This window comes from Cornus florida, unplaced genomic scaffold (genome assembly GCF_030987335.1).
Source record: "Cornus florida cultivar Cherokee Brave unplaced genomic scaffold, ASM3098733v1 CherokeeBrave_3.0.0_Hap2_Chr10, whole genome shotgun sequence".
NCBI classification, from domain to species: domain Eukaryota; kingdom Viridiplantae; phylum Streptophyta; class Magnoliopsida; order Cornales; family Cornaceae; genus Cornus; species Cornus florida.
In genome coordinates, this window is record NW_026775580.1 from 51,595,125 (window position 1) to 51,606,781 (window position 11,657).

Sequence of the window (11,657 nt, forward strand, 5' to 3'; positions counted from 1 at the left end):
CTACATTCTAGCTTAAGAAGAAAATTCATGCTTGTTTTTGTCACCCATGCTTATTGTTTCAATTGGTAGCACGCACACACACACACACACTTTGGTTATAACATTGAATTCCCCTAAATTGTTAAAGGCTAGATGTTTAGAGGAAGAGCTTAGTGGTGATTCCTATGCCCTAATACCTCTCTACTATTCTTTATACCCTACTATATTTAGATTGCTTTCTATTGCATTGTTAATTTAGTTAATCATAACCTAAGTAAACAAAACTAAACCACTCTTTTGATTATTCAACCTACTAATCCAACTTTTATTCCAAATACCCTTACAATCTCTTGGGACGATCCCTTCGTACTTCATACTATATAGTATAAGTGTTTAGTAATTTTATAAATTTCTAAATGTGGTGGCCACTTGATGCACTTCTAAATTGACAACATTTTGTGTAGTACCGAGATCGAGCACCATGTTTTTGGAACCAACATTCTAAATAAGCATTGAAAGAAAACTACCTTAAGTATGCCATTTTTCAACCATCTCTAAGCAATCTCCCAAAATTTCAACAAGCAAGCAAATATGGTCCTCCACACATCAAGCAAGATGATCACGAAAATTGAAACAACTCTAGCATCCTTTTTGAGTGAACCGGCATCAAATATGTTGCTATCTTAGCAAATCAATGAAATTGGCACAACCGATCTCAAGCTAGCACACAAATCTAGTATCAATCATCAAGACAAAGAATGGACCTCTTTATTTCAATTTATTTCCTATATGTTTTTTTTTTTTTAAAGGATCAAAGACAAGAGTATGGTGCAATGTAGTGATCTTTTAAGCTTTCTAGAAGATCCATTTAATGAGCATTAGGTCAATGACTCCCAAATCGGACGGCTTCAGGGCATTAGGTGTAAAGACACTCCTAAAGACTTATAAACTCAAATCAACTATGCTACAAATCAAAACAACTTTCATATAATCATTTCCTTATTTCTAGCTTTGGTGAGAAGCGCTCATTTTTCTTTGCTTTTGCTTTTCTTTTCTTTTCAATTTTTTTAAAAAAATATTATGTGGGCCTTTACTTTTCAATGCGAGAACTCAATGCTTAATGAGGCTAGAATCCCGGTTACTCGGTAAAATGTTTGTTATTATCATGCAAGGCCATCTTATCAAGAATGAGAGCTTTCAAAGCCTACTAACTTGAAGACACCAAAAATGATCTGGGCTTGGTACGATTCATATTTCTAAGAACGGGTCGGGTATGGATAACTAGGATGGAGCAAGTCCTCGCTGAATGGGCCCAGGTCCAGGAAGTCATTACGGAAGCCCATATTATGATGAAAGAAGTTGAGCCCAAACAAAAGGGATGAAGATGGGTTCGGCCAAGGAGTGGATATAACCGTCTAAGTGGTTGTAACCGTCTATAAATAGATGGAAATGAGAGGGAAAAGAGGTTAAAAAATTATTGGGAGTGTAAAGTTTCTCTCTCTACAATTGAGAAAAATTCTTTGTACTTTCAATTGGTGCCGTCTGTGGGAAGAACGAAGAAGATTGATTGGAGTTGGTCCAGATTGATTCGATTCAAAGCACTTTGCAAAGAAGATGCTTGATCTTTGAAAGCTGAATCAAGGTTAATGGAAATGCGATCTGTTTTGATGAATCTTGGTTTCAGTTGATTTCGAGAGGTTGGCGTCCGATCTACGCAGATCTGATCTGTGCTTGATCCGGCGAGCTGCGCAGTTGCGACTTGTTGAGATTGCTGAATTCGGCAAGCTTGTAGCTCGAGTAATTTGAATCCGGCCAGTAACGAACATAATTCAACAATTTTGAGACCATATCTAATGTGTGTGCATTAGCAAAGCTCCGATCTGGTCAAGAAATCAGCGATTAATGACTTTGCTCCGATCAGGAATGATGATCGGAGAGGAGAGCTCAAATCCTTTGGAGGATGGCCAGTAGACAAAGCTCGATAAGTTGATGAACATGATCGAAGCCTTGAGAAAAGAAAACGCAAAGTTGCACGCTGTAATGGAGCGTCGTGAGACTCCTACAATTCCGAGGCCACCTCCGGAAGGAGAGGGAGTCTTATCGTCCGATCCTGTTCGTCAAGGTGATCCAGAAGGTGTTAATCATGTAGATCCATTTCGTGATGAAGTTCTGGTAGACAATCTACCTCCAAATGTCCGTCAAGTAGAGGATCGAGAAGGATCTATTCATTTGGAGCCACATCGCAAACGGATCATGCGAGAGGAAGCGCCGGCGTGCGATCATAGGGTTGCATCACCGTGGCAAAGTGAGTTTGCGGAGGATAGATCTTTGATCCACCCTATCGACCTTCAATGGCAACATTTGACTATCACAGTTCAGAAAGGAAATCTGCCGATCAGGGAGTTCTGTCATGGTTTTCAAGGGAGAACGAAGCATTGCGCTCATCAACAAGGATGGTTGCATTTCCATTCACTGATGAAATTCTGAACGCGTCGAATTCAAAGAAGTTTTCTATGCCGATCTTCATTCTGTTTGATAAAACAACTGACCTGGTCGACTACATCTACCACATTCAGTTGAAAATGGGTTTGAATACTAACAATAATCCTTTGATGTGCAAGTGCTTCCTTACAAGTTTGGCTGGACCAGCCCTCAATTGGTTTAAGAATCTGGCTCAAGGCTCAATCGCTAGTTTCCAGGATTTGTGTGACAAGTTCATAAGCCAGTACTATGGGAATAAACGCCCGGCTAAGGATGTATCAAGCCTTTTCACAATGAAGCAGCACGAAGATGAACGACTCCAAGCTTTCCTCACCCGGTTCAACCTTGTTAAAAGCATGGTAATAGAATGTCATCCATCCACAACGGTCCAAACATTTAAACTTGCAATGAACCGAGGGACACCGTTCCACACAAGCTTGGTGGTCAATACACTGAAGATCATGGACAAGCTGAACAAGAGAGCTGACGGTTTTGTCCGCCTTGAAGAAGAAGAGGCAGCTAATTAAAGGAAGACGTCAATTATTTCGACAAAGGAGAAGTCCAACGCCAAGATCCGGTAAAAACAAGCTCAGCCGCAATGTCAGACCTCCTGGAAGGCAGAGAAAAGGACCAGGGAGGAGGATTTGGTTACTCCACTAAGACAAAGATAAGTTTCACCCTCCTTTACCAATCTGACAACCTCTTAAACAGAGGGATCAGACTAAACATTGTGCTTTCCATAGTGATTTTGGACATCAGACTAATGAATACAGGAACCTAAGGAGACAAGTGGAGATGCTGATCGCAAAGGGGGAATTTACAGGATATGTTCAAGGTCCAGTGCAAGAGCAGAACCGATCGGCTGAACAGATCAAGAGAAATCAGAGGCTGAACCACCATAGCACTCAGCCTGTTCGGATTATAAATGTAATTCATAGCCGACCTGAACAGACAACGGGGTCAGAAGAGTTGCTTAGAACGCGATTACGCCAGGCCTAGTTGAAGAGAAAGATTGGCAGTGTACATACTTTGCATCAGTAGAACGCGTCAGCACAGATAAAGTTTGATAGAACAGACCTGCTACGCATTCAGGTTCCTCATGAAGATCCACTGGTCATCAGTCTAACAGTTGCAGAATGCCTGGTACGAAGAGTTCTAATTGATCCAGGAAGCAGTGCAAACGTCATGCCCAGAGTAACGTTCGATCGAACCCGAGAAACTTAAACCCACAGGAAATCCGTTGTTAGGATTTGATAAGAAGCGGGTGAAGCCCATTGGAATGGTGGAATTGATAGTACAAGCTGCTGAGAGAGTTTTGACTGAGAGTTTTATGGTCATAGAAATTCATCCATCCTACAACCTCTTGATGGGAAGAGGGTGGATTCACAGAGTTCAGGGTGTCCCATCAACCCTACATCAAGTGATGCGATGCTTGGGTCCAAATGGGACCAAGGTGATTGACATTCATGGGGACTAGGTTGCAGCTAAAGAATGTTATTCAGTGACTTTAAAATCTGCTGGAGAGGGGAAAAATCCCATCTGTTATTGTGATACCCCCGGATTTTCGGATGCGGGTTGCCAGGCCCACGCCCGATTGCTCGAGGATATCAAATCAATTAGCAGTTAACGAACACAGAATACAATTTAGAAAACAGGAATAAATAAATTACCGAAAAGAAACTAGAATAATAATCCAAAAACCTCAGAATAAAATTTTACTAATAAAGAATTATTCTGATACATCCAACTTCTCCATTTCTATTACAACTCGGGAATCCATCTAGTGGACCCCTAAAATATTTCATTGAACTCAAAAGATTGGAAATGAAACCTAAGTCTAAAACATGAAATAAAATCCTGGTCATCGGTGGAGTGAATGACTGTATTTGCTCAGCACGATTCAGCTCTAAGTCTGGAACTAACGAACACTTGTAAAAATAAGAGTGGGTCAGGCCCACATGCAAATTCTTCTCTAACTGCAATCCAAACCTTGACCCGATACGCAGATACACCCTAGACATCTCAACAATATCTATATAGTCCATAATAGATAAAAATATATCCACACTACAGGACTCTCACTAAACTATGCTGAGGGTCTCAACCTGAATAGAAGGCAACATGCAATATGCACCTGAGTGGGCATGACTACCTAAGCTTAACAGGGTATACCTCAACCAACATAGCTAGCTACGCTTCCTACTGCATATACGCACCCTAACCAACGAGTCTGAGACTCAAGCTCATCTCGTGGTACTATAAAAATATATGTAAAATCCATTCATATCCATCCATAGAAAATCCAAGAAGTCGTTCAGCTTATTCAGCTGCACAGACTTAAATAAGAGATCCAATAAGTCGTTCAGCTTATTCAACTGCACAGACTTAAATATAAGGAGAATTATGTTTTTATAATTCGTACCCTTAATCCAAAATAGGTAGAACTGAGTTATTTTGAATCAGTCTGTCCCTAGTATGCCACCTTCCCATACCGGTGCATACAATCCACAAAATCCATATAATTGATTGAACAGATAAAACTGTTCACCAATTAAAATCCGTAAGGTAGGAATTAGCGTTTTGAGCTAAACCATACCTAGTATGTCACCGTCCTATACCGGTGCATACAAGCCTCCATATCCATGTAAATTACAATATATAAATAATAAGCAAGTAATTTACAATCCAAAACCAAATATCCCTATCATTGCAGAATAGTTTATACAATGCTACAACAATTACAGTTCAACACCATAATTCAATTAATTGTAGAATAATATATAAGATTCCACAATTAACATCCAACGCATGTAAATCACAACACATAATTAACAGTTTAGCAGTTTACAATCCAAAACCATCCCAAATAATTGCAGGAGACTATTTACAGTTTCAGCAATTTAAATCCAAGAGTTAAACCATGTATTTGCAGGAAACGGTTTAAAGGTTCAACAACTAGCATCCAAAGCATGCGTAGATTACATCTAATATATCAATGACTCTATCATGCATTAAAAATAAGTTTTATAATCATATTATAGTCCAGTAAATTGCTAAATTAATTTAAGCAATTTAATCCGTCTTCCATCCGTTAACAGCATAGAAAGTTTACTAAATTTTACACTTTTTGTCCCATTGATTTAAAAATCAACTTAAATCAATTCAAGGTCTTCATCACACCCAAAACTAACTATTTAATCCCTCTGTGAAGTCCCATTAAATTTCTAAAATTTAATCAAGCCATTCAGTTCCTTTCTTCTGTTAATAGCATGCACCGTTGTATATTTTTACACTGCTTCATCCTTAATCATAGAGACCTAAACCACGCAACAAAAGGTTTAATATTACTTAGAGTTAACCCCTTAAACCCTCTGTGAAGTCCCCATAACCCATTGGAACCATTCAAAAGCCCAAACAGTGCTCACACTATCAAACAGTCGTAGAAAAACAATTCAGCAAAACACTATTCAAAAGAGCCTGCTCTAAAAATTAAAGAGCAGGCTCAATAAAGCCTGGAGCCGGCTCTAAACATCTTAGAGCTGGCTCAATGAGTGTGGGAGCCGTATCCCACATCCATGGAGCCGGCTCTCACCCCCTTTGAGAGTCTCCGACCCCGTTTCGCTCCGTTTCAGTCCGTCTTCTTCATCTCCGGCCTATTCCTGTCACTCTGTAGGATTTTAAATCTGAACTTAGGAGTCTAATTAACACCCAGTAGCATCCCATTAGTTCATTACAATCATTGAAATCAATTACAGGAATTTAAATTTGAACTAAATTTTCTACTGAACCGAAACATGCTTAAGGAACTAAACTGAAATTAATTTACAACCACGGTTCCATTCCAACCCCTCTGTTCTTCCTCTAATATAAATGTTTAAAGGTTTTAAATCTCATCTAGTATTAAATTAGACCTTCGTTTATTGCAGTCAAACTCAATACCATGTTAAAACAGTGACGACCTTTTTACTCTAAAAACAGAGACGATGCAACCATACATGATACAATTTTTACAGATAAATTTCACGGATAACAGATAACCAACTTAACATATAATAGTCATGCATGGTTAAATTAATGTCCAATTAATCCCTAGAGATTATCTAGGTGCATAGAACATAAGCCAAAGGGAAGGAGAAAGAGAAGAACTTGCCTGTAGTTTTGGTCTCAAAACTGTGTTGTCGTCTTCCTAATTTCCGGCAACCACTGACCATCTTCAAGCCTCCTATGGTTTTGGTTTAAGCCACCACAACTCTCCCTTGGCCCTCTCTATTCTCCTCCTAAGTTTTGTTCTATTTTCTCTCGCTCAGTTCTCTCAAAACTCTCTGTATTTTCACTGTGCCGTGAATAGGGTTATCAAACCCTAGGGACATATAAGTTATATATTTATAACTAATTCCCACTCTAAAGTCCATAAAAACCCTAAACTTAAAACCCAATTAATTATGTCGGCAAGCCCATAAAAATACTAAAACCCTAAAAGATAATTCATACACTTAATCTAATTAAACAGTTACGTCCATGCAAGAAAATAATTAACCAAATAAGGAAATACAAATACACAATTAACAATTTACAAATAATTAAATAAAACAAACAAAATACAACAATTACAAAATCAATAGACAAAAATGCACTTAGAATGAAATTTAAATCCCAATTTTATCCTTTTTAATTTTAGGGGTATTACAGTTCTGCCAGTCCAAGATAGTAATTACAGGAACCTCTACCCAGCAAAAGTAGGGAGGAGGAGCCGCTAGTTTTGACCGAAGAACCACTTCTTGATGTGTAGATAGACCATAAGAAGCCGGACCAAACAACGAGGGTGGGATCCAGACTTACTTTGGAGGAAAAACTAGGATTAATTGACTTCTTGACTCAGAATGCAGATGTATTCGCATAGAGCCATTCAGATATGCTAGGGATCAGTCCTTCTATGTCTTGTCATTCCCTTAATGTAGATCCAAGCACAAAACTTGTGAAGCAGAAGCAGAGAAGATTTGCTCCAGAACGCAATTGAATCATAGCTGAGGAGATTGATGGTTGCTCGAGGCAGGATTCATTAGAGAGGTTCGGTACCCGGCCTGGTTTTCCAATGTAGTTGTTATGCAGAAAAAGAATAGGAAATGGAGAGTATGTATTGACTTCACTAATCTGAACAAAGCTTGCCCAAAAGATAGTTTCCCATTGCTACGGATTGGTCAGATGGTGGATGCCACCACTGGGTACGAGCGACTAACCTTCCTGGATGCTTATTCTGGTTATAATCAAATCCCCATGGAGCTAATTGATGAAGATAAAGCATCTTTTGTTACTGAACGAGGGACCTATTGCTACAAAGTCATGCCGTTCGGATTAAAGAATGCTGGAGCTACTTATCAGAGGCTGATCAACAAGATTTTCAAAAGCCAAATGGGGGGAACTGTAGAGGCTTACATTGATGATATGGTGGTCAAGAGTAAGAAGAAGGATAATCACTTAGAGCACTTACAGGATGTGTTCGATGTGTTGAGGAAGTACAGAATAAAGCTTAATCCGACCAAATACTCATTTGGCGTGAGCTCTGGTCAATTTTTGGGATATATGGTCAATCATAGAGGAATTGAGGCTAGCCCAGCCCAGGTGGAAGCTCTGATCAGAAATGCAGAACCAAAGACAATTAAGGAAGTGCAGGTATTCACAGGTCAAATAGCTGCACTGAGCTGATTCATTTATAAGCTCTTAGACCGGTGTAAACCATTTTTTGACACAATTCGAAGCCATGGGAGGTAATCCTGGGGGGATGAACAACGACAAACATTAATCAGCCTGAAAGATTACATGCGAAACCCTCCGGTTCTATCTGCTCCCGACCAAATGAGAAGCTCTTTTTGTACCTTGGGGTATCCAGCATCGCTACAAGTGCTGTTCTAATCCGTTGCAAAGACGGAAAGCAATTCCCAGTGTTTTATGTCAGTAAAACAATGGTCGAGTTGGAAAAAAGGTACTCAAAGGTTGAACGGGTGATCTTGTTGTTGGTCAACGCGAAAAGGAAGCTCAAGCATTACTTCGAATCCCATCCAATTGTCGTCTTAACTACTTTTCCTATAAGGATGATCTTGCACAAACCAGACCTATCAGGAAGAATGACAAAATGGGCCATTGAGTTAAGCTCATTTGATATTACATATGAACCTAGAACGGCAATCAAAGGTTAAGTGGTGGCTGATTTCCTACTTGAATATGATGTTGAAGACTTAGAGGAAGATTATAGTTGTTCCTTATAGAAGCTCTTTGTAGATGGCTCTTCAAATCAAATGGGGGCAGGAATTGGAATCAAATTGCATACACCAGAAGGCACCACGCTGAGCCAAGCAATCAGACTTGAGTTCAACGCAACCAACAACGAGGCTGAATATGAGGCATTATTAGCAGGGTTGAAGTTGGCTAAAGAGCTGAAGATCAAGAACCTAATTGCTTATAGCGACTCACAGCTAATCGTTCGGTAAGTAACTGGAGAATTTGGAACCAAAGATAAGATCATGGAAGCATACCGAACCGCGGTTTTACGTGAGGCGAAAGATTTCAATCAGATCAGGTTCATTCAGTTGCTGAGGGAGTGTAATAAAGATGCCAATCGTTTGGCCTATAGTGCATCCAGTTCTGGAGAAATACTGGCTAGGGTCATCCCGGTTGACGTGTTGATTCAGCCGTCCATTTTTGATGAGCAGCCCGATTCGAGCGCTCAGCAAGTTAATGTTATACCATACGAGCCGAGCTGGATTGATCCGATCATGGCTTTCGTACGTGATGGTGTGCTACCTGAACAGAAAGATTTAGCAAGAAAAATCAAGTCCAACGCCATAAAATATGCTATTGTGCGTGATCAATTGTATAGGTGGTCCTTCTCAGGTCCATACTTAAAGTGTGTTACCCCAACAAAAGTTAGACATATAATACAAACCATTCATGAAGGTGTATTTGGAAATCATTCAGGAGGAAGATCTTTGGCACACAAAGCAATACGACACAAGGGTACTTTTGGCCAAATATGGCACGAGATGTAGAAGAATTCTCTAGAAGATGCGATAAATGCCAAAGGTTCGGACCATTGATACACTAACCACCTGAAGACTTGCACGTAATGGCCACGCCATGGCCTTTCGCGCAGTGGGGGATGGACATGGTGGCCCTCTGTCGACCGCAAGATCGCAGAACAAGTACGTTCTGCTAGCAACTGATTACTTCACCAAATGGGTGGAGGCAGAGCCGTACACTAGTGTCACCCAAACTCAAGTAAGATGCTTCATCTGGAATAATATTATCTATCATTTTGACATACTAAGGTTGATCGTTATGGACAATGGAACCAATCTCGATAGCAAGAAAGTGAAGGAGCTGCTGGAAGAATATGGAATTAATCAAAAGTTGGCAGCAGTCACTTATCCCCAGGCTAATGGTCAAGCTGAGATCACGAACAAGACAATATTTGCCTATATCAAGCAGAAGCTCAAAAATGTAAAAAAAAATAGTTAGATGAGCTTCCGAACGTCTTGTGGGCTTACAGTTAAACCCCAAGACGGCCGACCGGGGAGAGCCCATTCGCTATAGCGTACGGCACTGAGGCAGTGATACCAGTCGAACACTTAGTTCCAACCGTTAGAAGCTTGGTGTGGAATCAAGAGCAGAATGATAGAATGCTAAGGTTTAATCTTGATCTGCTGGAGGAGAAAAGGGATGCAGCGGCAATAAGGCTTGCTTCTTATCAACAAACGCTCATAAATAGCGATAACAAGAGGGTGAAGCATAGAGACTTCGCCCTTGGCGATCTGGTTCTGAAAAGGAAGGTGGGGATAGTCAAAAAGATGTTTTCGCCATGGGAAGGTCCATACAGAATTGCAGAAGTCATAGGAAAGGGGCCATACATCCTGGAGACCATGGCAGGAAGGTTGGTCAGTAAACCATGGAATGCCACGTCTCTGAAAAGGTACTACATGTAGAAATAGAGTTTAATTCCAAGCAATATGCTCGTTTTGAATTCCATACTTGCAAGTGTACGAAATTTTCAAGTTTTATGAAAGATATTTACTTTGCTTAAAAATTAATTAACTTTCTTCCCCCTTAGCAAAGTCAGTGGCAACTGGCACTATGAGCCAAACGCCAAACACTTGTATAGAATAATGCCGAGTGGCAAGTGGCATTCTAGCCGAGCGCCAGGCACTTAGCAAAGTCAGTGGCAACTGGCACTACGAGCCAAATGCCAAACACTTACACAAAATAATGCCAAGTGGCAAGTGGCATTCTAGCCGAGTGCTAGACACTTAGCAAAGTCAGTGGCAACTGGCACTACGAACCGAATACCAAAAACTTGCACAAAGTAATGCCAAGTGGCAAGTGGAATTCTAGCCGAGCGCCAGACATTCAACAAAGTCAGTGGCAGCTGGTATTACAAGCCGAATGCCAAACACTTGCTTAAAAATGAATCAATGCCGAGTGCAAGTGGCATTCTAGCCAAACTCTAGGCACTTAACAATGTCAGTGGCGGCTGGCGCTATAAGCCGAATGCCAAACGCTTATGAAAAATAAAGTTTAAAAGAATGAAAATTGAAACTTGAAGAATGGAAGTTTTGCTGAAAATAAGTATTGTCATTCCCTATTCCTTTATTACAAAACAATCCTGAAGTACATGGCTTGATGTTCTGAGGATACATGACGATACATTTAAAAAAAAAAAAAAAAAAACTGATGCAAAGGATTGCGGAATGCTAGTTTTCACGGTTTTCTCCAGGCTGTGACTCGTTGTTCTCCCCATCATTACCCTTTGGCCCATTGTGATCCTCTCCATTCTTAGCTGCATCGTCATCCTTGGAGGGAGAATCCAGATGAATCACCCCCTCAGCTAGCATGAGTCTGTCAGAGGCAACTAAAGTGGAGGGCATGATAGTAGTAATTAGAGGAATGTTCAAAGGATGGAAGGGCAGAACAACCCCTGAGGCTGCAACCTCTCTGCATTCGAGAAAGATATTCTCAGCAGGGTCGCAGGGTGGATTTTGGTAGTTGCTTGGCGGATGGATGTCCAAAGAGGCGTCCAACTCATCTGGACCAACACAAGAACTAGATTCACCTTCAGGAGAGAACGGTCGATAAAGTCGTCTCTATACCGTTCAGCATACCTAAGGGCACTGGTTCTGGTGAAGTGGGCAAGGATAGCTCTTATGCCC

General features: G+C 40.5%; 1 protein-coding gene across 1 annotated transcript; it reads left to right on the forward strand.

The window, feature by feature from the left end:
- The first annotated feature begins 2,019 nt into the window (after window positions 1-2,019).
- Window positions 2,020-8,945, forward strand: LOC132277602 (uncharacterized). Its single transcript, XM_059779441.1, has 7 exons — window positions 2,020-2,284; window positions 2,359-2,975; window positions 3,172-3,387; window positions 3,553-3,654; window positions 7,570-8,130; window positions 8,265-8,649; window positions 8,764-8,945. The coding sequence occupies exons 1-7, from the start codon at window positions 2,020-2,022 to the stop codon at window positions 8,943-8,945; spliced, it is 2,328 nt and encodes a 775-aa protein (XP_059635424.1).
- Window positions 8,946-11,657: the final 2,712 nt, after the last annotated feature.